The following is a 27,869-nucleotide window of genomic DNA, read 5'->3' as shown; positions in this document are numbered from 1 at the left end:
CCCTTTTTTTTTTTTTTTTTTTGTTGTGTATGAGATATACAAGGTTTGGGTTTTGTTTGTTTTCTGCCTGTGGATATAGGTAAATATTAATTCTGCACATGATGAACATACATACATAAATTAATCGGAGCTTTTATATAGATAGACATGGCTCTGGAAATATACAGTGTAGAAACATGCATTGCCCTGCGTGTAGACGGTCGGAAAACATCTCTGCAATGCATCGTGGCTGGTCCAGCCCCCCGGGGGGAAGGATCGGGTCTCCAGACGACGTCCCCTCAGATGGCGACTACAAGAGGAGCTTCAGCATGGCTGGGCCGAATGCCACGGGGAGTAACAGTCCGGGCAGCAGAGACGGAGCGTGGCTGCAATCGAACTTTATCGGGCCAACGTGGCTTATTGGCAGAGTGGCCACAGTACTCATTGAACACACATTAGTTGTCGCGCATCCCTTCCATTTAGAGATTTTGCTTGAGTTCACTGAAAACAGAAAAAATAGGCTAAAGAAAAAGAGCTCATGATTAAAACAGAATACACCCCACCCCCCCCCCCCCCCCCATCGTCTCATATCGTTCAGGACAATTGGTGGGTATGAGCAGTGTTGTCAACCTACCAGATTGAAATTTACTGGCACAACACCCGAAATATACTGGTGCAGCCACGTTTTTACTGGCATTTCACAAAAGTTACTAAATTACATTTTTAGGTGCAAATTTCAGTATTTAGGCTACAAACAAGTACGCTAGGCAAATAGTGATTTAAGGTAGATATTAAGGTAAAAAAACATATTTTTGTTATTTTCGATATAATAAGGGCAAATTATTTAGTCACATCACCCCCTGCTTCCATCCCCCTCTGCCACCAACACCCCCTGCCCTCACCCCCCCCTCTGCCACCAACACCCCCTGCCTTCACCCCCCCTCTGCAGTGCCACAATCTCCCCTGCCTCCAATCTCCCTCTGCCTCCAATCTCCCCTGCCTCCAATCTCCCCCTGCCTCCAATCTCCCCCTGTCTCCAATCTCCCCCTGCCTCCAATCACCCCCTGCCTCCATTGTCCCCTGCCTCCATCCCCCTCTGCAGTGCCACCAACAACCCCTGTCTCCATCCCTACCCTCTGCGATGCCACCATCCCCCTCTGCAGTGCCTCCAATCACCCCCTGCCACTAACACCCCCTGCCTCCAATCACCCCCTGCCTCCTTCGTCCCCTGCTTCCATCCCTCTCTGCGGTGCCACCAACAATCCCTGTCTCCACCCTCTTCGGTGCCACCATCCCCCTTTGCTGTGCCACCAACACCCCCTGCCTCCAATCACCCTCTGCCTCCAATCTCCCCCTGCCTCTATCCCCCTCTGAGGTGCCACTGCAGCCACAATCACCCCCTGCCTCCAATCACCCCCTGCCTCCAATCTCCATGCGCAGTTCCAAGCCAAACCAATCTCGGCTATTTTTACTGGCACATTCCCGCAACCACGGAATTTACGAACGGGGGAAAAAAGTGCCTGTTTTTATGAACTGTCCGTAAAAATACGGACGGTTGGCAACACTGGGCATGAGGCACAGCTTCCTTGGGCGCAGTGGTTTATTGGGGGCGCCCTGTATTGCCGCATACACACGCAAATAATTTCCGACAATAAATGTTCGATGGGAGCTTTTGGTCAGAAATTCCGACCGTGTGTAGGCCCCATCGGACATTTTCTGTCGAAATTTCCGACAACAAAAATTTGAGAGCTGGTTCTCAAATTTTCCGACAACAAAATCCGTTCTGGCAAATTCCGATTGTGTGTAGACAATTCCAACGCACACAATCAATTTCAATTTAATTTTCGAATAGTGGATTGAACAGAGCTCCGTGAGATGTTCAAAGCTTAAGATATTTTTTTATAATCTAACCCTGCTTTAAACTTCTCCACAACTTTATCCCTGACCTATCTGGTGTGTTCACTGGCCTTCATGATGTTGTTTGTTCACTAAGGTTCTCTAACAAACCTTAAAACAAAACACTGTGGCCCAGATTCACAGACACTTACGCCAATGTATCTTCTGATATGCCGCGTAAGTGCATGGATGCGCCGTCGTATCTCTGCGCCTAATTCTTAATAGAAGATACGCCTGAATTTTGGCCTCATCCGACCAACGTAAGTCTCCTACGCCGTCGTATCTTGGGCGCATATTTACGCTGGGGCGCTTCCATTGATTTACGCGTCGAATATGTAAATGAGCTAGATACGCCGATTCACGAACGTACTTACGCCCGTCGCAGTAATCTACGCCGTTTACGTAAGGCGTACGTCCGGCATAAAGTTATTCCACACAATAGCAGGTGTAAGTCATGTTAGGGTATGGACGTCGGAACAGCCGTCGTATTTTACGCCGTTTACGTAAGTCGTACGTGAATGGGGCTGGGAGTAGGTTACGTTCACATCGTAGGCATTGAGCCGTCGTATCTTAGGGAGTATATGCAACGTGATTCTGAGCATGCGCGCGCATGCGCCGTTCGTTCGGCCCTTCGTTTACATGGGGTCACGCTTCATTTAAATACATCACGCCCACTTCCTTGCTACTTTGAATTAGGCGGGCTTACGCCAGCCCATTTACGCTACGCAGCCGCAACTTACGGAGCAAGTGCTTTGTGAATACTGCTCTTGCCTCCGTCGGCGTAGCGCATATGAGATGCGATACGCCGGCCAAAAGATGCGCCGCACTACGAGAATCCGGCTATGTATGTTAGGATTTACAACCACTTTACCATAAAGATAGATCTAGTATTTAGCTTTTTAGTTTATTCTTTATATCCCCTGTCTATCTGTAGTTTGAGCTTCTACTCAGTATATTACATTAGAAAACATGAATCCTTGTGCGGTTTTGTTAAAAATATAAAAATGTGGTACTTCAAAGTCTAAGGCCCTTTTCACACTTGTGCGACTTGTCCTGCGACTTGGGTCTGCAAAAGTGGCATTCATATCTGTGCGACTTCAAGTTGCTGTGACTTCAAAGTAGTCCCTGCACTACTTTAGTCTGACTTTGATGCGACTTGAGGTCCACAGACCTCAAGATTACACAGGCATTGCTTAACCACTTGTCTACTGCTCGCCATCATATGACGGCGGGACGTTCTGGGCGGACATCATATGACATTGCGCCTTCCCGAGCCACTAGGGGGCGTGCCGCGTCACTGGGAACCGATGCGCATGCCCAGCGGCAGCGATGTCCGCCGGGCACCCGCGATTGCCTAGTAACTGAGCAGGATCCACGTCCTGTCAGAGAGAGGAGACCGCTGGCGTGTCCCTTGTACATAGGGACACAGATCGGTCACCTCCCCCAGTCAGTCCCCTCCCCCCACAGTAAGAATCACTCCCTAGGGAACACATTAACCCCTTGATCGCCCCCTAGTGTTAACCCCTTCCCTGCCAGTCACATTTACACAGTAATCAGTGCATATTTATAGCACTGTTCGCTGTATAAATGTGAATGGTCTCAAAATAGTGTTAATATCGCAGTCACGATAAAAATCACTGATCGCCACCATTACTAGTAAAAAAAAAAATGCTATAAATCTATCCCCTATTTTGTAGCCGTTATAACTTTTGCGCAAACCAATCAATATACACTTATTGCGATTTTTATATTTATACAGCAATCAATGCATTTTTTTTAGCACGGATCGCTGTATAAATGTGAATGGTCCCAAAAATGTGTCAAAGGGTCCGATGTGTCTGCCGCAATACCGCAGTCATGATAAAAAAAAAATTGCAGATCGCCAACATTACTAGTAGAAAATAAATAAATAATAAAAATGCTATAAATCTATCCCCTATTTTGTAGCCGCTATAACCTTTGCGCAAACCAATCAATATACGCTTATTGCGATTTTTTTTAACAGAAATATGTAGAAGAATACATATCGGCCTAAACTGAGGAAAACAAATTGTTTTAGAAAAAAAATTATGGATATTTATTATAGCAAAAAGTAAAAAATATTGGGCTAGATTCACGTACCTGGGCGCATCTTTTGGCCGGCCTAGCGCATCCCATTTTCACTATGCCGACGTAACATAGTGAGGCAAGGCCAGTATTCACAAAGCACTTCCTCCATAAGTTACGTCGGCATAGCGAAAATGGGCCGGCGTAAGCCCGCCTAATTCAAATTAGGCAGGTAGTGGGCGTACTACATGTAAATTAACCGTGACCCCATGTAAATGAAGGGCCGTTGGTACGGCGTAAATGAAGGGCCGTCGAACTTACACACAGCCCCATTCACGTACGACTTACGTAAACGACGTAAAATTTTACGGCAGTTGCGACGTCCATAACTTGCATGGGCTGCGCTACCTATAGAGGTGTTTTATCTTTACGCCGGCGTATGTCTTACGTAAACTGCATAGCTTACTGCGACGGGCGTACGTACGTTCGTGAATCGGCGTATCTTGCTCATTTACATATTCGACACGTAAATCAGTGTAAGCGCCCCTAGCGGCCAGCGTAAATATGCACCCAAGATACGACGGCGTAGGAGATTTATGTCGGTCGTATCTTGGCAACATTCAGGCGTAGCTCATTTTAAGAATGAGCGCATAGATACGACGGCGCATTTTCAGACTTACGACAGGGCGTATCTACTGATACGTCAGCGTAAGTCCCTCTGAATCTAGCCCATTGTGTTTTTTTTTTCAAACTTGTCCCTCTTCTTTTGTTTATAGCGCAATAAATAAAAACCGCAGAGGTGATCAAATACCACCAAAAGAAAGCTCTATTTTGTGGGGAAAAAATGATAAACGTTGCATGACCGCGCAATTGTCATTCAAAGTGTGACAGCGCTGAAAGCTGAAAAATGGCTTGGGCAGAAAGGGGGTGAAAGTGCCCTGTAGGCAAGTGGTTAAAGGCACGTCAAAGTCTCAGTAAACATTGAATGAAGCCCCATACACACTATCAGTTTTCCTGCAGGTTTTTCTCTTCAGGTTTACCAAAACCATGTAGTGCAAGGGCCTGCCTGATTGCCATACGAATTGAAACTCTTGAGGTTTGACCTCATATTAAATGGTTTTGGTAAACCCGAAGAGAAAAACCTGCAGGAAAACTGATAGTGTGTATGGGGCTTCAATGTCGCGTGACTTTCAGGTCACACAAGTGTGAAAGGAGCCTAAAAAAGTGAAAACGTTTTGCATGCAACAGTAGGGATCCACAGTTTAGACTTTTCTCAGGGCTTGTAAGTTTTTGTGGTCTTACAAAATAAGATCAGTAGTATGACCATAAATATCTGGACAAGGTGCCTGCATTGTACCTTCTTTAGCCGTGAAGCTCACACATTTGTCCTCTTTTCCGTAGCACTTGGCTGTGTCTCCATCGTTACACTTAGTTGTCGGAGATTCGATGCAGAAAGGGCAACTGAGGGTGTTCTCCTTGTCCTTCTCCTTTTTTGGATCTTCAACTGAAAACAAAATACAGACAGATATGCCAAGAGAAATCCACTTGTTTCCACCCTGATACTGAAAGGACAAAACAAAAACCATCTGTTTTTCAGAGTGACCCTCGGGTTCTTAGTCACCTCCCTGACTAAGGCCCTTCTCCCCCGATCGCTCAGTTTGGCTGGGCAACCAGCTCTAGAAAGGGTGCTGGTGGTTCCAAACTTCTTCCATTTATGGATGATGGAGGCCACTGTGCTCACTGGGACCATCAATGCTGCAGTCTGCACACATTTTTCTGCACCCTTCCCCAGATCTGTGCCTCGATACAATCCTGTCTCCGAGGTCTACAGACAATTCCTTGGACTTCATGGCTTGGTTTGTGCTCTGACATGCACTGTTAACTGTGGCACCTTATATAGACGGGTGTGTGTGCCTCCAAATTACGTCCAATCAACAACTGAATCTACTACAGATGGACTCCAATCAAGTTGTAGAAACATCTCAAGGATGATCAGTGGAAACAGGATGCACCTGAGCTCAATTTTGAGTGTTATGGCAAAGGCTGTGAATACACAATCCCCGCCCCCCGTTTATGATTGGAGAAATCATAAATCCTGCCTCTTATGTCCAATCACTGTGTTGTGATTCGTTACAGCAGAAGCTGATTTTTGGGAAGGGAGGGTGTCCCTGAATGGTAGTTTGGAAATGTGGTCATCCTAGTGCTCCCCAACGATCCTCGTAACTATAGCTGTCCTGTCTGTTTACAATCCGCGCCGTCTGTAACAAAGCTCCGCCTCCTCCTTGTCACGGCGCGAACTTCCTATACTTCCTATCAGGACCTTTTGAAGACATTTGGGGGCCCCAGGCAAAAAAAGTGACATTTCTGTTTTTAAGTTGAGAAACGGGGGGGGGGGGGTTGGTTGGCTTTTTACCTCTATCCTCACACCACACACACGCCGGCAGATGTTGGTGTCCGCACAGGGGCCCCAGCAGGGAGGGCCCTTGCTGCATCGTCCTCCTGCAGGAGATTCAGTTTGCTGTTCCCGGGGCCGGACTGAAAGGAAGTGAACACTGAGTGTGTGCACTTCCTGTCAGTCCGGCCAGGAACAGGAACCTGATTCTCCTGTACCGCGCGGTTATGGTACACGGCCGACCGGACTGCAGGAGGACGCAGCAGTGCGGCAAGGGCCCTCCCTGCTGGGGCCCCTGGCCAGCTCGGGGCCCCAGGCAAATGCTTGCTTTGCCTGTCGGGTTCCGACGGGCCTGCTTCCTATACACAGTCACACAGCCCTGACTGATGAAACCTAACCTGATGTGCTGAAAACCTCGGCTTATACTCCAGTATATACGGTACATGGTATTTTCTTGGTTTTTATTTTTAATTTGAATAAATTTGCAAAGATTTCAAACAAACTTCTTTCACGTTGTTATTATGGGGTATTGTTGTAGAATTTTGTGGGAAAATAATGAATTTAATCCATTTTGGAATAAGGCTGCCACATAAGAAAATGTGGAAAAAGTGAAGCACTGTGAATACTTCCCGGATGCACTGTAGTCATACTGCTAATGGCATGTAAACGCATTTCACAGTATAAAATAATGAATGAGCAGAAATTGCCATTAGCCATACAACTCTGCATGCAAAGAGTTGACAACAATCTACGTTCACTGACGCTCCTGGGTGGAGATTCAGATAGAGATACGACGGCGTATTTCCTGATACGCCGTCGTATCTCTGAGATCCGACGGTCGGATCTATGCGACTGATTCATAAGAATCAGTTACGCATAGATCTCCCTTAGATCCGACAGGTGTAAGTGACTTACACCGTCAGATCTTAGGCTGCAATCTCCCGCCGGCCGCTAGGTGGCGCTTCCATTTGTATACGCGACGAATATGCAAATGAGGAGATCCGCCGATTCAGAAACGAACGCCCGCCCGTCGTTTTTTTTTTTTTACGCCGTTTGCGTTCGGCTTTTTCCGGCGGATAGTTACCCCTGCTATATGCGGCGTATCCAATGTTAAGTATGGCCATCGTTCCCGCGCCGAGTTTTGAATTTTTACGTAGTTTGCGTAAGTCGATTCAGTTACGCTCAGGCCGAAACCAATGACGTCCTAGCGACGTCATTGGGAGCAATGCACGCCGGGGAAATTTGCAGACGGCGCATGCGCATTTAAATCGGCGCGGGGACGCGCCTGATTTAAATACTACACTCCCCCTAGCCGCGGAATTTGAATTCCGCCGGGGGATTTACGCCCTGCCGCCGCAAGTTTGGAGGTAAGTGCTTTCTGAATACTGCACTAGCCTCTCAAAATTGCGCCGGCGGATCGTAAATCAGATAGATTACGCGGATCTAAAGATCCGCTAATCTATCTGAATCTACCCCCGGGTGTCTAATGCTTGAGAACGTGACACTTCATGCGGAAAAGGCTGCCGACCTCTGCTCTAATATTTCGAATTCTTTACGGTGGAATTTTTAGGATCAGAACTATAAGAGCTAAAAAAAAAAAATATCCTTCCATTCAGACTTACTTAAAGGCATGTTTGTTTTGCACTTGTCTTTATCGCAGCATGTGTTTGACGCATATAACTTGGTGCTGTTGAAAGACATGCTGTAACTTTGATTGCAGAACTTCTTTTCTCCGCATAGTTTCACCAGTTGTTTGATGGGCAGCTTTGGTTTGTCTATCAAAACACAGAACAAAGAAATGTTTTTTTACAAAAAAAAAACAAAAAAACACACACACACAATTTTCCCCTGTTAGCCTCAGCACATATGCAACGGATTCAAGGGGGTTTAAAGCCCAACTTCTAGGGGCCTTGGGGTAGATTCAAAGAGCAATTGCGTCCGCGTAACCATAGTTACGCAGCGCATTTGCTTAACTGCGCCGGCGCTACGAATGCTCCTGATTCAGGAACCTCGTTACGCCGACTGCAGCCTAAGATATGAATGGCATAAGGCTTCTTATGCCATCGTATCGCAGGCTGCATTCTTACGATGGCCGCTAGGGGGCGTTCCCGTAGTGGTCAGCGTATAGTATGCAAATTGCATACTAACGCCGATTCACAACGTTACACGGGTCGGGTTTCGCGTAAGGCTGCTCCTGCTAATAGCAGGGGCAGCCAATGCTACGTATACCCGTCGTTCCCCGCGTCGCGAAGTTTAAATTTTACGTCGTTTGCGTAAGTGAATCGTGAATGGCGCTGGACGCCATTCACGTTCACTTTGAAGCAAATGACGTCCTTGCGACGTCATTTGCCGCAATGCACGTCGGGAAAGTTTCCAGACGGAGCATGCGCCCTACGCTCGACGCGGGAATGCGCCTAATTTAAATGATTCCCGCCCCCTACGGGATCATTTAAATTGCGCGCACTTACGCCGGGCATTTTGCCGGAGCGCCCACGCAATTTACGGAGCTACTGCTCCGTGAATCAAAGGTAGCGCAGATAATTTGCAGGGGCGCAGGGCAAAAACGGTGCCCTGCACCTCCGTAAATACTGCGCAAAGCTACCTGAATCTACCCCTCTGTTTCATAATACATTGGCCCTGATGAAGGAGCAGTGTTTGAACTCCAGAAATGCATTGGCTCCCCCACCGCACGGTTCCAATGACTTCAATGGGTGAGTTTGACAGGCAGTGCCGCCTGTCAGACTTAAAAAGCTGAGTGAAATATGCCATGGGATGTATATGATCCCTTCTGGTCGCCTTGTAGGGCTTTTGGTGGGTGGTCAGGGGCAGTACAAATGTGGCCAAAATGCCACTATCCTTTTCCAGCACTGTTGGCTCTGCGACCCCATTACTACTTCGTCCCCCCGCTGCTGTTGTTTTCTCCTCTGCATCTTCCAGGTTCGGCATCTTCTCTCCACAGCCGTGAGTTAAGTAGAAGACCAGAAACCTTGTTGAGTTTTTTTTTGGTGTCTGTGTCCTCACAGTCACAAATTATAACGTGTGTTGGATGGGGGGAGGGGTGCAGGTCAACTTACCTTGCTGAATTTCGGTGAGCGTAGTAATACACGTGTCTTGCGGTGCTAGACAGGGCTTCTCATTTACGTTACAGTCTCCAGTGGCAGTGCTACAGTGAAAGCAAGTCAGGGAGAAAGCTGAAAAACAAACAAAAGTTGGTATGTATGGACCACTTTCAAGGTTGTTAACAAGAAACAGGAAAGTTGTGTCCCATTGGTGGGATTTCGCTTCACTTCCCGTCCCATAGCCAAAACAGGAAGTGAGAGAAAAATGAGGGAATCCTTGGTTGTGAACAGAGCTAGCGTCTCCATTGGAAGACTGCCCCTCTATTCCTGTTCTGGTAACAACCCAACATTTGATAACAGTCACCAGAACAAATAGAGGGGGTGATTCACAACCAGCAATAAAAACCAAACAGGTGTTGTAATTCCTCTCCTCTGCATTAACAAAAAAAAAGGTTATCTTCAGTTATACTTAAATTATAATTTAATTCTTGTCTGTGCCACCATCTTGCTGTATGTAACTCCGTCTAGCAGATTTCCCTCACTTCCTGTCAGGACAGGAAGCAATTGCTTTTAGTCCTGACAGAAAGTGAGGTGAAATCTTCTAGACAGGGTCACAGACAGCAATAAAAAAAAATCCTGACAGGGTCCCCGACCCTTCCCTGATCTATTCTAGCAGATTTCCCCCCACTTCCTGTCAGGACAGGAAGCAAGTGCTTCCTGTCCTGACAGGAAGTGAGGAGAAATCCACTAGACAGGGTCACAGACAGCAAGAAAAAGAAACCTAACAGAGTCCCCGACCCTTCCCTGATCTCTTTTAGGAGATTTTCCCTCACTTCCTGTCAGAACAGGAAGCAATTGCTTCCTATTCCGACAGGAAGTGAGGGGAAATCCACTACTAGACAGGGTCACAGACAGCAAGAAAAGAAAACCTGACAAGGTCCCTGACCCTTCCCTGATCTGTTCTAGCAGATTTCCCCCTCAGGAAGTGAGGGGAAATCCACTAGACAGGGTCACAGACAGCAAGATGGCGGCACAGACAAGAATTCAATCATAATTTAAGTATAACTAAAGATAAACCTTTTTTTTCTTTATATGGTTGCCTCTGTGAACATCTAAATTTACAAATAAAATTAAATATAAATATAAATATATATATATATATATATATATATATATATATATACACACACACATACGCTCACAAAGTTTGTGCTCTTCTTTTTTTGGATTTCACCTTATAACCACTTCACCTCCAGAAGATTTTACCTCCTTTATGACCAAGCCATTTTTTGCTATTCAACACTTCGCAAATTTAACCACTTAAGGACCGGAAGGATTTGCCTCCTTAATGACCAGACCGTTTTTTTGCAATGCGGCACTGCGTCACTTTAGCTGACAATTGCGCGGTTTAATGCACCCAAACAAAATTGAGGACCATTTTTTCCCTACAAATAGAGCTTTCTTTTGGTGGTATTTGATCACCTCTGCAGTTATTTTTCTTTTTTTACGCTATAAACAAAGACTGACAATTTTGAAAAAAAAAAACAATATTTTTTACTTTTTGACATAATAAATATACCCCCAAAAAATAAAAAATAAATAATTTCTTCATCAGTTTAAGACAAAATTATATAAAAATGCACAGATTACTGTATAAATGTCACTGGCAGGGAAGGGGTTAATGGGAGGCAACCGCTCCAGATGGATGTGCTTAGGTAATCAGTCTCCTCCTAGAGACCACGGGTGCTGGCAATGCATATATCACAGAACAAAGAGAATGTTTGGACAGGCGCACTCCAGAGAAAAATTCCTTAACCACTTCAGCCCAGGACCATTTTGCTGGTCAATGATCGGGCCACTTTTTGCGATTCGGCACTGTGTCGCTTTAACTGACAATTGCGCGGTCGTGCGACGTAGCTCCCAAACAAAATTGGCGTCCTTTTTTTCCCACAAATAGAGCTTTCTTTTGGTGGTATTTGATCACCTCTGCGGTTTTTATTTTTTGCGCTATAAACAAAAGTAGAACAACAATTTTGAAAAAAAATGAATATTTTTTACTTTTTTCTATAATAAATATCCCCCAAAAAATATATATATATATATATAAAAATAAAATGTTTTCATCAGTTTAGACCGATACGTTTTCTTCTACATATTTTTCGTAAATAAAATCGCAATAAGCGTTTATTGATTGGTTTGCGCAAAAATTATAGCGTCTACAAAATAGGGGACAGTTTTATGGCATTTTTATTAATATTTTTTTTTTTTACTAGTAATGGTGGTGATCATCGGTTTTTATCGGTACTGCGACCTTATGGCAGACACTTCGGACACTTTTGACACATTTTTGGGACCATTGCCATTTTTACAGCGATCAGTGCTATAAAAATGCATTGATCACTGTAAAAATGCCACTGGCAAGGAAGGGGTTAACACTAGGGGGCGAGGAAGGGGTTAATTATGTTCCCTCATTGTGTTCTAACTGAAGGGGAGGGGTGGGACTGACTAGGGGAAATGACAGATCGCTGTTCATACATTGTATGAACAGACGGTCAGGCATTTTTCCCCCTGACAGGACCGGGAGCTGTGTGTTTACACACACAGCTCCCGATTCTCGCTCTGTAACGAGCGATCGCGGGTGCCCGGCGGTGATCGAGACCGCCGGGCACGTGCGTGGGAGTTATGAGCGAGCGGGGTGTGCGCCTCTGGTGGCGTGCCCCTATTGGCTGCTGGGAGAGATGACGTATAGCTACGTGCTCTCGCCCAGCAGAGCCGACCTGTCGCCGTATAACTGCGGCGGCTGGTCGGCAAGCAGTTAAATAAACGAAAAATGGGTACTCACATGTAGACAAAAACAGTATGGCATATAATGTTGACAAAAGTCTGATGCCTGAAAACGGTGTGACGTTCGTAGCGTGTTCTACCGGTTTCGTCACGTGACTTCATCTGGAACACATCACGAAAAAAAATCGATGATCGCCGCCATTAGTAGTAAAAAAAAAAAATTATTAATAAAAATGCCATAAAACTATCCCCTATTTTGTAAACGCTATAAATTTTGCGCAAACCAATCGATAAAGCTTATTGCGATTTTTTTTTTTTACCAAAAATAGGTAGAAGAATACGTATCGGCCTAAACTGAGGAAAAAAAATTTTTTTTAGATCTTTTTTGGGGATATTTATTATAGCAAAAAGTAAAAAGTATTGCTTTTTTTTTCAAAGTTGTCGCTCTATTTTTGTTTATAGTGCAAAAAATAAAAACCGCAGAGGTGATCAAATACCACCAAAAGAAAGCTCTATTTGTGGGAAAAAAAAGACGCCAATTTTGCAATTGGCAGTTAAAGCGACGCAGCGCCAAATCGCAAAAAGGGGCAAGGTCCTTAACCTGCATAATGGTCCGGGGCTTAAGTGGTTAATGCCATTAATCAAGTCTCCTTTTGCCCTGTTTTTTCTCGCACTCTATAGCATCACGCAGGTGTGGGAAGATGCGTTTCACCTCTAATGTCCTCGTTTCATGTTTGGTAGATCTGGTGTACAATGACTATTTTTAGAGGATAAATCAGGAACAGGCTGTACTCCGTCCTTGTGATCTGACCACAGAACACGCTGAACTAAGTCAGCACCGGAGGGAAATCCACACTGTGGTGTACTTTTGTAAAGTAATTGTTATAGAGGACAAAATATTCCCACTGTGTTCCACCCTTCATTTATATGCATACATCTATTTATCTATTTATCTATCTATCTATCTATCTATCTATCTCTCTATCTATCTATCTATCTCTCTATCTATCTATCTATCTATCTATCTATCTATCTATCTATCTATCTATCTATCTATCTATCTATCTATCTATCTATCTCTCTATCTATCTATCTATCTCTCTATCTATCTATCTATCTATCTATCTATCTATCTATCTATCTATCTATCTATCTATCTATCTCTCTATCTATCTATCTATCTATCTATCTATCTATCTATCTATCTATCTATCTATCTATCTATCTATCTATCTATCTATCTATCTATCTATCTATCTATCTATGTATCTATCTATCTATTACATAAACGTGCGCATAGGGTATGCCAGGTATGCCCATTTAGACCCCTTATATTTCCCCAAGGCCCCCTAATGGGGGGCTTCTAATAAAATAGTAAAAAAAATAATAATAATTGTAAAAAAGAATAAATAAAATAACAAAAATAAAAACTACTGACTCCGTCCACTGCCCTACTGACACTGTCTATTGCTCTATTGACACTGTCAGTCAGGGGTGGACTGACCATTCGGGCTCTCGGGGGCTGCCCGAAGGCCCCATGCCTCTAGGGGGCCCCATCAGGGTTGCAAGCCTCAGTAAAACCAGGGACAGTATGTAAAAATCTGTGTTTTTTTACATCTGCCCCTGAAATGTCCCTTACCGACATCCTTTTGGTCTAAAAATCCCAAGATTATAGCTTCCCCGCCTCTCCAGTACCTTTTCAGTGTGTGTATACTGTGTGTGTGTGTATACTGTGTGTTTGTATACTGTGTGTGTATACTGTGTACACTGTGGGGCAGATTCACGTACAGCCGGGTAAAATTGTGCGGGCGTAACGTATCTGATTTATGTTACGCCGCCGCAACTTACACGGGCAAGTGCTGTATTCTCAAAGCACTTGCTCCGTAAGTTGCGGCGGCGTAGCGTAAATTTGCATACTCGACGCGTAAATCGACGGAAGCGCCACCTAGCGGGCAAAAAAAAATGCAGTTAAGATCCGACGGTGTAAGAGAATTACGCCTGTCGGATCTAATGGATATCTATGCGTAACTGATTCTAAGAATCAGACGCATAGATACGACGGGTCGGATTAGGACTTACGACGGCGTACATGGCGCCGTCGTAAGTCCTTTAAGAATCTGGGCCTGTCTGTCTGTGTGTACACTGTGTGTGTATACTGTGTGTGTATATTGTGTGTCTGTATACTGTGTATGTGTGTATACTGTGTGTCTGTGTGTGTGTATACTGTTGTGTGTATACTGTGTGTATACTGTGTGTGTATACTGTATGGAGGGCCGCCATCAGGGGGGTACAGGCAGTACACCTGTAAGGGGCCCGGAGGTCCCCAGGGGCCCGGATGGCAACCCCCTTTTTTTTAGGGGTCCGGAGGTCCCCAGGGGGCCCGGTGGCCCCCATGGCCCCGGACGGCAACCCCCCCTTTTTTTTATTTATTTTTTATAAAAAAAATATATTTTTTTTATATATTTTTATTTTATTTTTTATTAAAGGGACATTTTTTTTTTTTTTTTTATATATTTTTTTTTTAGGGGTCCGGATGACAACCCCTCCTTTTTTTTTTTTTATATATTTTTTTATTTCTTTTATTTTTTATTTTTATATATATATAATATTATTATTATTATTATTATTATTATTATTATTATTATTATTTTTAATTATAAAAGGGCCCAGAGGTCCCCAGGGCCCCGGATGGCAACCCCCCTTTTTTTTATAATCAAATTAAAAAACATTATATTATTTTATTTCTTTTATTTATATATATATATATGTATATTTTATTAAAGGGCTCAGATGTGCACTGATGAGGATGCACTAATGGGCACTGATGAGGAAGCACTGATAGGTGGCACTAATGGGGCTGCAATGATGATCAGTGCCCTGATTATCAGTGTAAACGATGTGTTGACAGGCTTGCCGGTAACGGCTCTTATTTCCTCCCACACTGTTTCTGTCGAACCGGCAAGTCTGTGTACATTTACATTGGGCCAGATTTAAGAAGCAATTGCGCCTGTGTAACCATAGGTTTTACGCTGTGTAACCATAGGTTACACAGCGCAATTGCTTACTTGCTCCGGCGTAGCGAATGCTCCTGATTCAGGAACATCGCTACGCCGACTGCAGCCTAAAATCTGCGTGGCATAAGGCTCTTATGCCACGCAGATTTTAGGCTGCATTCTTGCGTTGGCCGCTAGGGGGCGCTCCCATTGTGATCTGTGTATAGTATGCAAATTGCATACTAACACCGATTCACAACTTTGCGCGAGCCCTGCGTACGCAAATTACACTAGTTTGCGTACGTCGGGTTTCGCGTAAGGTTACACATCCTAATAGCAGGCGCAGCCAATGCTATAGGATACCCACGTTCCCGCGTCGCGATATTTAAAATCTACGTTGTTTGCGTAAGTGAATGGCGCTGGACGCCATTCACGTTCACTTTGAAGCAAATAACGTCCTTGCGACGTCATTTGCCGCAATGCACGTCGGGAAAGTTTCCAGACGGAGCATGCGCTCTATGCTCGGCGCGGGAGCGTGCCTAATTTAAATGATTCCCGCCCCCGGCGGGATCATTTACATTGCGCGCGCTTACGCCGGGCAATTTTGCCGGCGCGCCCTCGCAATTTACGGAGCTACTGCTCCGTGAATCGAGGGCAGCGCAAAATATTTGCGCGGGCGCAGGGCAAAATCGTTGCCCCCTGTGCCTCCGCAAATAAAGCGCAAAAGTACCTGAATCTGGGCCATTGTGTACTTTCACCCCAATCTGCGATCAGCTAGCGCGCAGAGGGTGGGGCTCTGGGAGGACGCTAGAAGATGCTGTTCTGGACTTCTGGAAATTCTGGACTATGAATGGATATAGAGAAGAGAAGACTGCAGATGAACAGGTACAACTTGTGATCGGCCTGCATTGCATAGATAAGCACAGAGACCTAGTGGTGATGTCATTGGGTCTAAAATAAGGCATGTCATGAAAACGGAAAGTTTTTATTCTAAATCTCCAGGGAAGGCAAAATACAAGCAGATTTAACTTCAATTTTAAATCAAATTGCTTTCAGAAGTGTCACCTGGATGTTGGCGAGCGTGCGCGTCACAAACCGTCCTTCACGCGGCGATCGCCCGCTAATGCTGGAAACATGTAACATGAAGCAGCCTTGAGGTCCGATGGGGATTTGGAAAGAGAACGCCGAGAACTGACATCGCATTCCTTTTAGCAATGTATTGATCTCACTTTGAAGAGGCGCTCGCCATCTGGCCAATGCAGATCAGAGTGAAGCATTATGGGTAGGCATAAATATATCATTAGCGCTCTTATTATTGGTGGGGGCATTCTGGATGGACTTGGACGGCATGAAATGACTAGTTTGTAGTCTGGAACACGGGGCCCCCTAACCTTCTAAACAAAGGGCCAGTTTATCATCCTTCAGAATTTAGGAGGGCCGGACTGTGGCCAGTGGGGTAAGAAATGCCTCGGGCTTAGGGGTCAATGGCAGTATGTAGACTACATAGCACCCATAGTCAATGGGGAAAGGAATCATGCCCCATCATTGGTGTCAGTGGGAGGAATAGTGCCCCATCATTGGTGTCAGGGGTAGGAATAGTGTCCCATCACTGGTGTCAGTGGGAGGAATAGTGCCCCATCACTGGTGTCAGTGGGAGGAATCGTGCCCCATCACTGGTGTCAGTGGGAGGCATAATGCCCCATCATTGGTGTCAGGGGAGGAATAGTGCCCCATCATTGGTGTCAGTGGGAGGAATAGTGCCCCATCACTGGTGTCAGTGGGAGGAATAGTGCCCCATCATTGGTGTCAGTGGGAGGAATCGTGCCCCATCACTGGTGTCAGTGGGAGCAATAGTGCCCCATCATTGGTGTCAGTGGGAGGAATCGTGCCCCATCACTGGTGTCAGTGGGAGGCATAATGCCCCATCATTGGTGTCAGGGGAGGAATAGTGCCCCATCATTGGTGTCAGTGGGAAGAATCTTTCCCCTATCATTGGGGTCAGTGGGAGGAATTGAGCCTCATCATTCATGTCAATGAATCGTGCCCCATCCTTGGTGTCAGTGGGAGGACTCGTGCCCTATCCTTGGTATCAGTGGGAGGAATCGTGCCCAATCATTGCTGTCAGTGGGAAGACTCATGCCACATCACTTGTGTCAGTGAATTGTGCCCCATCATTTATGTCAGTGGCGAGGACTTGTACCCCATTCTTGGTGTCAGTGAAAGAAATCATGCCCCATCATTAGTATAAGTGAGAGGCAGGGCTGGACTGGGACAAAGGTTTAGCCGCCGCACTTTAATTTTGAGTGTCCCCATCGGCACCCCCCTTACAACAGTGTGCCCATCGGCACCCCCCTTACAACAGTGTGCCCATCAGCAGCCCCCTTACATCAGTGTGCCCATCAGCAGCCCCCTTACATCAGTGTGCCCATCAGCAGCCCCTTTATATCAGTGCCCATCAGCAGCCCCCTTATATCAGTGTGCCCATCAGCACCCCCCTTACATCAGCGTGCCCATCAGCAGCCCCCTTATATCAATGTGCCCATCAGCAGCCCCCTTATATCAGTGTACCCATCAGCACTCCCCTTACATCAGTGTGTCCATCAGCAGCCCCCTTATATCAATGTGCCCATCAGCAGCCCCCTTATATCAATGTGCCCATCAGCAGCCCACTTATATCAATGTGCCCATCAGCAGCCCCCTTATCACAGTGTGCCCATCAGCAGCCCCCTTATATCAGTGTGCCCATCAGCAGCCTCCTTATATCAGTGTGCCCATCAGCAGCCCCCTTACATCAGTGTGCCCATCAGCAGCCCCCTTACATCAGTGTGCCCATCAGCAGCCCCCTTATCGCAGTGTGCCCATCAGCAGCCCCCTTATATCAGTGTGCCCAACAGCAGCCCCCTTATATCAGTGTGCCCATCAGCAGCCCCCTTATATCAGTGTGCCCAACAGCAGCCCCCTTATATCAGTGTGCCCATCAGCAGCCCCCTTACATCAGTGTGCCCATCAGCAGACCCCTTATATCAGTGTGCCCATCAGCAGCCCCCTTTAATCAGTGTGCCCATCAGCAGCCCCCTTTAATCAGTGTGCCCATCAGCAGCCCCCTTACATCAGTGTGCCCATCAGCACCCCCCTTACATCAGCGTGCCCATCAGCAGCCCCCTTATATCAGTGTGCCCATCAGCAGCCCCCTTACATCAGTGTGCCCATCAGCAGCCCCCTTACATCAGCAGCCCCCTTATATCAATGTGACCATCAGCAGCCCCCTTACATCAGTGTGCCCATCAGCAGCCCCCTTATATCAGTGTGCCCATCAGCAGCCCCCTTACATCAGCGTGCCCATCAGCAGCCCCCTTACATCAGCGTGCCCATCAGCAGCCCCCTTATATCAATGTGACCATCAGCAGCCCCCTTACATCAGTGTGCCCATCAGCAGCCCCCTTATATCAGTGTGCCCATCAGCAGCCTCCTTATATCAGTGTGCCCATCAGCAGCCCCTTATATCAGTGTGCCCATCAGCAGCCCCCTTACATCAGTGTGCCCATCAGCAGCCCCCTTCACATCAGAGTGTCCTCCCTCTCCTCCCCCTCCCACGTGTACTCACAGTTCTGAAGGCAGCATCTTGTTCCTCTCTCCAGTCATGTGATAAGGGGAGAGAGGAAGGAAAATCTGCCGACTGTCTATCTCCCCCTGCAGGCTGGAGGGAGCAGAAAACCCAATCCTATCTCCAGCAAGTGTCGGCAGCTGCTCCTTAGTGACAGGAGTGAAATCGGGATCACTCACTGTCGGAGTGGCTCCAGGACTGCACCTGACCGGCCCACTGAGCCATCGGGCCCACCGGGAAACTCCCGGTAGTCATGATGGCCAGTACGTGCCTGGTGAGAGGAAAAAGGCCCCACTGTTGGTTGGTGTCAGAGGGAGGAATGGTGCCTCATATCAGTGGGAAGAACAGTACCCTAAAGGCAATATAAAAGCAAGCAATGGGCCACGTCTGCCCCGCCCCTGCGGACCGCAGTTTGGAGACCCCTGGTCTAGAACACCCACAAATAGACAAAGGCTAAGTTTAGAAGTTTAGAACTGCATCCAGAACTGCTGTGGGACCATTCACAGGGTGCAGTGTGCTCATGCACAGTGGGGAGCCGGCTGTACAGCCACAAGGAGTCACAGCCAGGTTCCTACTCTAAACTAGGGTGACCACATTTCCAAACTACCGTTCAAGGACACCCTCCCTTCCCAAAAATCAGCTTGTGCTGTAACGAATCACAGCACAGTGATTGGACACAAGAGGCGGGATTTATGATTTCTCCAATCACAAGCAGGGGGCGGGGATTGTGCTCCTCCAGGCATTCCCGGCCAGGACAAGTACTGTCAGTGAGTAAAGCAGTGATGTGGCGGCTTTTTTTGGGGGCATCAGATTGGCCCGGGGGGTGGCTGTGTCAGTTTAATTCCGGGACACTGTATTGTCCTGGAATGAAGGTGCCCGGGACAGACCTGCAAAATGCGGGACTGTCCCGGGCAATCTGGGACATGTGGACACCCTACTCTAAACATGCTGGCGGTCAGATGAGAGCTTAAAAAGTACGTTTTTATTATCTCATCCTGTATTGTAGATCGTTGTTTCTGTAATGTATGCTGTATTGTATGCAATGGTGTACTTATTGAGGTATATTTCTGTTATTTTGTAGTTTCACCTGGCTTGTTCTAATAAAACTGAGATCAAAGAAATATGGTATCTGAAGTTTATGGGACAAGAAGGTTTAGCTATATGTCCTTGAGACAGACAACTCTTCCTCTTATTTTCTGCACCAATGAGGAGAGGAAGAACATTTGGAAGAAAACAAAACTACATAGGTAGTCCTCATGAAAGCTCTTTAACTGGTTGCCGACCAGCCGCCGTCGTTTTATGGTGGCAGGTCGGCTCCCCTGCGCGAGAGCACGTAGCTATACGTCGGCTCTCGCGCAGGCCACTAGGGGCTCCCGTGCGCGTGCCCGGGCACGCGCGATCGCTCGTTACAGAGCGGGGACCGGGAGCTGTGTGTGTGTAAACACACAGCTCCCGGTCCTGTCAGGGAGAGAAATGCTGATCTTCTGTTCATACAATGTATGAACAGCGATCAGTCATATCCCCATGTAAGTCCACCCCCCCTACAGTTAGAACACACCCAGGGACATACTTAACCCCCATCCCCGCCCCCTAGTGTTAACCCCTTTACTGCCAGTGGCATTTTTATAGTAATCCAATGCATTTTTATAGCACTGATCGCTCTAAAAATGCCAATGGTCCCAAAAATGTGTCAAAAGTGTCCGCCATAATGTCGCAGTACCGAAATAAAATCGCTGATCGCCGCCATTACTTAAAATATTAATAAAAATGCCATAAAAATACCTCCTATTTTGTAAACGCTATAACTTTTGCGCAAACCAATCAATAAACACTTATTGCGATTTTTTTTTTTACAAAAAATATGTAGAAGAATACGTATCGGCCTAAACTGAGGAAATTTTTTTTTTTATATATATATTTTTGGGGGATATTTATTATAGAACAAAGTAAAAAATATAATTTTTTTTCAAAATTGTCGCTCTATTTTTGTTTATAGCGCAAAAACTAAAAACCGTTCGCTGAGGTCAAATCTTGCATGCATTAAATCATGGTCAACGAAAACTAACGGCATGTCTCCGAAACGCAATAGCCAAATTCCATAATATCTGGGACCTCAGATCATCGCTTTTGGACCTCTAATGGACATTTAGGGCATCTAACAACACAAACTGCTGAGCACCACCTCAGCCAACCCTTCCCTACCCCCCTTCCCACCTTTAACACCCTGTGTCCCCTAAACTTTTTCTTTCTTCACACCCCCTTACTTCTTATTGGTATCTTTCCCTTGATTTTTTTTTCCTTCCAACTTTCCCTTCTCTCCTCATTGGTGCAATAAAGAAGACCCTGTCAGGAGCATCTAGTACTCCTTCTCCTCATTCCAGCATCCTAGTTTTAGCTGTGGCATTCTCCTTGTCTGTCCACCTGCAAGGTGATTAATGTGACCTCTCTCTGGGTGGAGACCAAACCTCATTTAAGCCAGCCAAGCCTGCAGTCCCATGCTTGTGATAGGGTGTGTAATACCTCAGACAAGCTCCCTGTTTGTCTGCCCTGCTCTGCTAGATTGGATTACCTCGTTGACGACCTTGGATTGGATATCGACTATTCCCTGAACTCTGCCTGCCTTTTGACTTCGGACATTGGCCCTGACTATTCTGAATCTTCCTTGTCTGCCAGCCGCAAGTACCTGCTTGCTTTGCTTAGTCCGTGCCTGCCCTGGCATGGTGGCCAGGCACTATAGCATTGTGCATAAGTCCCGGGGGCAACCGAGTAGCGGTATGCCTGCTTGTCGTATGGGAAAGGGGGCTGCTATAGGTGAAGAGCACAAAGCCAGCTATAGTGTCTGACCACCTGCATTAGGGGTGAGCATGACGGACCCTCCTCCTTGCTGCGCAGTATTGTCCACTTATTGCTAAATGTAAAATTGCACCAGTTGCATGCAGGGGCGGACTGACAACTCATGGGGTCCCCGGGCAATAGAAGATTATGGGGCCCCCGGGCTTACAGATGGCCACCAAGCCAGGAGGCAGTGCAGAGGCGGGGCAGCTAAAATCTCAGGATTTTCACGTCAAAAGCATGTCGGTTTTGGACATATCAGGGACAGATGTAAAAAAAACACAGATTTTTACATACTGTCCCTGGTTTTAATGAGCCTGGCAACCCTGATGGGGCCCCCTAGTGGCATGGGGCCCTCGGGTAGTGCCCGAGTGCCTTAATGGTCAGTCCGCCCCTGGCTGCATGCAACCTATGCGCACAGCAAACCTATACGTTTATAAGACGAATTTCAGCCAAAAACAATAAGATAAAGATGACTAGACCATTACAAGGTAACAAAACAAAACCATTTTTCGCTGAAATATTCATCTTTAGTCCGGAGCTTTCCTCTGCAGTACTTGTTTCTGCCACAGGGTGTCTTTAGTCTGATGGTCACATTTTCTTAAACTCACTTTTTCTGAGCCCAGGCTTTCCTGGACCCGCCCCAACCTCCATCTGGGCAGTGAAATGTGACGCAGCCCAGCGATGAGCTCACGTCTCTGTCGCTGTGCCTTTCATCTCTTCTCCGCAATGCTTCTTGATGGCACATGAACTCCAAACTCTCCTTGTCTTGAATTGTATTGTAGCTGTACCATCTTAGTTTATATTGCATAATGTGCAAACTATTGGCGCTATCTAAATCTTTTATAATAGTGAACTGATTGGCTCCTTGTGCTGCCTCTTCCAGTCTTAGCTCTGCAGTACAGGGACTATAAAAGGCTGATACAGGTGCTTAGTCTCTCTGCATTCATTCTTACAATGATTGAGTCTTTTTGGGAGTTCAGCATAATTGAATTAAAACATAAAACATAAAACATAAAAAAAAAGTGTAAAGTAGCCAACGCAGAACAATAAATAATAAAATAAGTCGGTCTGCAGTTGGAACCGTTTCAGCAAGTCAATTATTCTATCAGCCTGACGGGGGTTTATTGCCAAATGACTTTCCATTTGCTATCTCGCTAATGGCTGTGAGGTCAGCAGGCTTGTCTTTTGGGGATGAGATCTCAATTAGATGTTATCGTCTACCTGCAGTCCCCGGGGAAGGGGGGGGGGGTGCTGTACTTCATCCGATCAGGGATGGGGACCTTGGCTGTCTAATATGTGGGTGGCATATTTTTGCATTATGTCATATCATATTGTATATATATATAAATAGATATAGATATATACAGTATATGTCCATTTCTGTATGTCTGCCCCTTGGATTCTCTTTGTCTCTCCCTATCCCCCTCTCTGTATCTCTCCCCTTCTCGATTTCTTCCCCTCGCTCTCCCTGTGATAATCTGTCTCATTTTCAGTATCCCTGCAGTGAGGACATCCAGCAAGCCTGTTCGATGTGCGTCACAACCAGACATAGCCCAGACACTGAAAACTGCGCACTTACAAACTCGGGAGCTGCTACCTGAATCATAACCCATCATACAGACCCCCTTTGGCTCATACTGTCACCTGTTCATCGCTTTAGATTGTAAGCTCCTTTGACCGGTTCACTTGATCCTATTGTACATTCCTTGATCCTATTGTAGATTCATAGATCCTATTTCTTTGAATAACAAGCCCCCCGTCGTCACCCACCCTACAGATCCCTTTGGCTCTTCCTGTCCCCTGTTCTTCACTTTAGATTGCAAGCTCCTTTGACCGGTTCACTTGATCCTATTGTACATTTCTTGATCCTATTTATTGTAGATTCATAGATCCTATTTCTTTGAATAATAAGCCCCCCCCCCTACAGATCCCTTTGGCTCTTTCTGGCCCCTATTCTTCACTTTAGATTGTAAGCTGAGCGGGTCACTTGAACCTATTGTACAATCCTTGATCCTATTACATGTTCCCTGATCCTATTTATTTCAAAACCTAAATATTAACCCTAATGCCACGTACACACGATCAGTCCATCCGATGAGAACGGACCGATCGTGTCAGAACGCGGTGACGGTTATCACAACGACGTGCTGAAAAAAACGAAGTTTAATGCTTCCAAGCATGCGTCGACTTGATTCTGAGCATGCGTGTATTTTTAACTAATGGTTGTGCCTACTAACGATCGGTTTTGACCTATCGGTTAGGAATCCATCGGTTAAATTTAAAGCAAGTTTGCTTTTTTTAACCGATAGTTAAATAACCGATGGCGCCCACACACGATCGGTTTTGACCGATGAAAACGCTCCATCAGACCATTCTCATCGGTTTAACCTATCGTGTGTACGCGGCATAAGCCTCCCATCGTCACCCATCATTCAGATCCCTTTGGCTCTTCCTGTCACCTGTTCATCACTTTAGATTGTAAGCTCCTTTGACCGGTTCAGTCGATCCCATTTCACATTTCTTGATCCTATTGTATGTTCCCTGATCCTATTTATTTCAAAACCTTAAATAATGACCCCAAGCCTCCCATTATGATCACCCATCCTACAGATCCCTTTGGCTCTTACTATCACCTGTTCATCAGTTTAAATTGTAAGCTCCTTTGATCGGTTCGCTCGATCCTATTGCATTTCCTTGATTCTATGGTAGATTCATAGATCCTATTTCTTTCAATATCTGAATAATAAGCATCCCGTCATCACCCATCCTACAGATCCCCTTTGTCTCTTCCTGTCATCTGTTCCTCGCTTTAGATTGTAAGCTCCTTTGACCAGTTAACTCTATCCTATTGTAAACTTCCTGACCCTATTGTACATGCCTTGATGATATTTTGACAATCCTTCATCCTATTGTATGTTCCCCGATCCTATTTATTTCGAAACCTAAATAATAACCCAAAGCCTTCCATTATCATCACCCATCCTACAGATCCCTTTGGCTCTTCCTGTCCCCTGTTCATCACTTTAAATTGTAAGCTTTTTTGACCCTTTCACTCAATCCTATTGTATATTCCTTGATCCCATTGTAGATTTATAGATCCTATTTCTTTCAATACTTGAATAATAAGTCTGCCATCGTCACCCATCCTATAGATCCCTTTGGCTCTTCCTGTGACCTGTTCATCACCTAGATTGCAAGCTCCTTTGGCTGGCTCAATCCTACTGTAAATTCCCGGATCCTATTGTAGGTTAATGGATCTTATTTGTTTAAATACCAAAATAATAACTCTAAGCCTCCCATCATCACCAAACCTACAGATCCCCTTGGCTCTGGCTGTCACCAATTCATCACTTTAGATTGTAAGCTCCTTTTACTGGTTAACTCGATCCTATTGTAACTTTCTTGATCCTATTGTACCTTCCCGTGATCCTATTATACCTTCCTGTGATCCTATTGTATCCTCCCGTGATCCTATTGTACCTTCCTGTGATCCTATTGTACCCTCCCGTGATCCTATTGTACCTTCCTGTGATCCTATTGTACCCTCCCGTGATCCTATTGTACCTTCCCGTGATCCTATTGTACCCTCCCGTGATCCTATTGTACCTTCCCGTGATCCTATTGTACCTTGCGGTGATCCTATTGTACCTTCCCGTGATCCTATTGTACCTTCTGTGATCCTATTGTACCTTCCGTGATCCTATTGTTCCTTCCCGTGATCCTATTGTACCTTGCGGTGATCCTATTGTACCTTCCGTGATCCTATTGTACCTTCCCGTGATCCTATTGTACCTTCCCGTGTTCCTATTGTACCTTCCCGTGATCCTATTGTACCTTCCGTGATCCTATTGTACCTTCCGTGATCCTATTGTACCTTCCCGTGATCCTATTGTACCTTGCGGTGATCCTATTGTACCTTCCCGTGATCCTATTGTACCTTCCCGTGATCCTATTGTACCTTCCCGTGATCCTATTGTACCTTCCCGTGATCCTATTGTACCTTCCCGTGATCGTATTGTACCTTCCCGTGATCCTATTATACCTTCCGTGATCCTATTGTACCTAACGTGATACTATTGTATGTTCCTTAAACTGTTTTATCATGTTGCTGTAAAAAAAAGGAGGGGGGAGATGCCCAAAGCAACAAGATCCCAACTGCCATTTTACATTCCAGGATACCACGGGGTAAGGTAAAAAAAATCCAGGCAACACCCATTTATCCTTTTCCTTCCACTTGACTACAGGTTGCAGCATGCCCAATCAGCATGGTGGGTGGAGCAGGTCTCCAGCTACAATTTCTTGTACAAACCTTACTATGCAGTATATATTATTATATAAAAAAATGGCAGTTATATTCAATGATAGTACAGTTACCATTTCTTGTGCAAACCTTATTATGTATAATATATTAATATAAAAAATGGCAGTTATATTCGGTGATTATTTCAGCTACCATTTCATGTAAAAACCTTACTATACATTAATATATTATTATAAAAAATGGCAGTTTTATTCAATGATTATTTCAGCTACCATTTCTTGTGCAAACCTTATGTATAATATATTAATATAAAAAATGGCAGTTATAGTCAGTGATTATTCCAGCTACAATTTATTGTACAAAACTTACTATACATATTATATTAATATTAAAAAATGGAAGTTATATTCAGTGATTATTCCAGCTACCATTTTTTGTGCAAACCTTACTATGCAAAATATATTATTATAAAAAAAATGGCAGTTGTATTCAACAATAATCAAGCAACCATTTATTTTGCATACCTTACTATACATAATATATTATTATAAAAAATGGCAGTTTTATTCAGTAATTATTCCAGCTACCATTTCTTGTGCAAACCTTACTATGCAAAATATATTATTATAAAAAAAATGGCAGTTGTATTCAACAATAATCCAGCAACCATTTCTTGTGCAAACCTTACTATGCAAAATATATTATTATAAAAAAATGGCAGTTGTATTCAGTAATTATTCCAGCTACCATTTCTTGTGGAAACCTTATTATGTATAATATAATAAATATAAAAAATGGCAGTTACAGTATATTCAGTAATTATGCCAGTGACCATTTATTGTGCAAACCTTACTGTGTATATTATATTAATATAAAAAAATGGCAGTTATATTCAGTGATTATTCCAGCTGCGATTACCCCCCCCCCCCCCCCCAGTGCAACAAATTTGCCAGATTTGCCCCTTTCTCTTTTTTTTTTTTTGTACTGTCCCTGCAACAATGATAAAAAAAACGCCACCCATAACCGCTACCATTTTCAAAGGAAATGAGCAACAATTGGCATGGGTTACAAAAATTTCCCCCCAATGAAAAAAAAAAGTCTGTGGCTAAATTTTGTTGAAAATGTAACTCTTTAACTTTCTCTGTGATCTTTTATTCATTTTATATAATCATGCCTGTATCCTTTCCTGATCAGTTAGAACCTTTGTTCTTTAATAGTAGCTTTGGGTTGGGAACACTGAACAACGTATGCACTGCATTAACCTGTTGGGGTTTCTTTTTTTTGGAGGAGGGGGGGGGTTCTTTTTTTTGGGGGGAGGGGGGTTTCTTTTTTTTTTGGAGGAGGGGGGGTTTCTTTTTTTGGGGGGGAGAGGGGGTTTCTTTTTTTGGGGGGAGGGGGGGGTTTGGGTTTGGAGGTCGACTCCTATTGTCGATGCATTAATCAATAATTTGTACAGATTAAATTAAGATACCTGCAGATGTCAGGTGCATGCTGTAGGTGATTTATATTGTACGATGCATGCAGGGTGCCTATAGAAGGAACAGACATTAAGGGATGGATGGATGTTCAGCTAGCAAAGAAAGTCCTCACCTCCTCCCAGAAAAGCAGCCACCAGCCAGAGCACGGTCACAGACGCAGCCATGGTGCTTGCAGAGCTTTGGGTTACTGCGAAGCTGCTTCAATGCTCTCGATCATCCCATCCTAAAGGGTGTGGCATTTTATACGCAGAATGCAAGAGGGGGAGATAGAACAGATTTGGTACAGGCAGAACAGGGGAGGAGGAGGAGAGGGGGGATCAGACCAATAAGATTTCGGTCAGAGGAAGATTTGTGCGTCATTTTACAAAATGCAAAATCGTCTTAGTAGCAGAATCATCGGGCCTGGATTACTTTACGACCCCCCCTCCACGAGACCCTCGGGATTTTGTCACGGCAGAATAATAGAAAAAAAAAGGGTGGGGGGTGGTGGACTTGCCCCAGTTTTAAGAACGATAGACCCCCTTATTTTTTATGCGCATCCG

General features: G+C 45.2%; 1 protein-coding gene across 1 annotated transcript; it reads right to left on the bottom strand.

The window, feature by feature from the left end:
• LOC120916401 (phospholipase A2 inhibitor subunit gamma B-like) lies at positions 1–27,578 on the bottom strand. Its single transcript, XM_040327356.1, has 5 exons — positions 27,440–27,578; positions 9,388–9,504; positions 7,936–8,088; positions 5,279–5,425; positions 1–480 (listed from the first exon to the last, which is right to left on the bottom strand). Exons 1-5 carry the CDS (start codon positions 27,489–27,491, stop codon positions 290–292), a joined length of 660 nt encoding a protein of 219 aa, XP_040183290.1. The 5' UTR covers positions 27,492–27,578; the 3' UTR covers positions 1–289.
• Between the last annotated feature and the right edge of the window lie 291 nt (positions 27,579–27,869).

The sequence above is a fragment of the Rana temporaria genome, chromosome 10 (genome assembly GCF_905171775.1).
Source record: "Rana temporaria chromosome 10, aRanTem1.1, whole genome shotgun sequence".
Classification (NCBI taxonomy): domain Eukaryota; kingdom Metazoa; phylum Chordata; class Amphibia; order Anura; family Ranidae; genus Rana; species Rana temporaria.
This window is presented reverse-complemented; position numbering and strand designations above follow the sequence as displayed.

Coding starts and splice junctions, on each gene's coding strand:
- LOC120916401 (XM_040327356.1), bottom strand. CDS start 27,491: ATGGCTGCGTCTGTGACCGTGCTCTGGCTGGTGGCTGCTTTTCTGGGA. Junction 5,426..7,935: donor CAAAACAAACATGCCTTTAA/GTAAGTCTGAAT, acceptor TTTTGTTTTCAG/TTGAAGATCCAAAAAAGGAG. Junction 481..5,278: donor GAGCTTCACGGCTAAAGAAG/GTACAATGCAGG, acceptor TTCTGTTTTCAG/TGAACTCAAGCAAAATCTCT.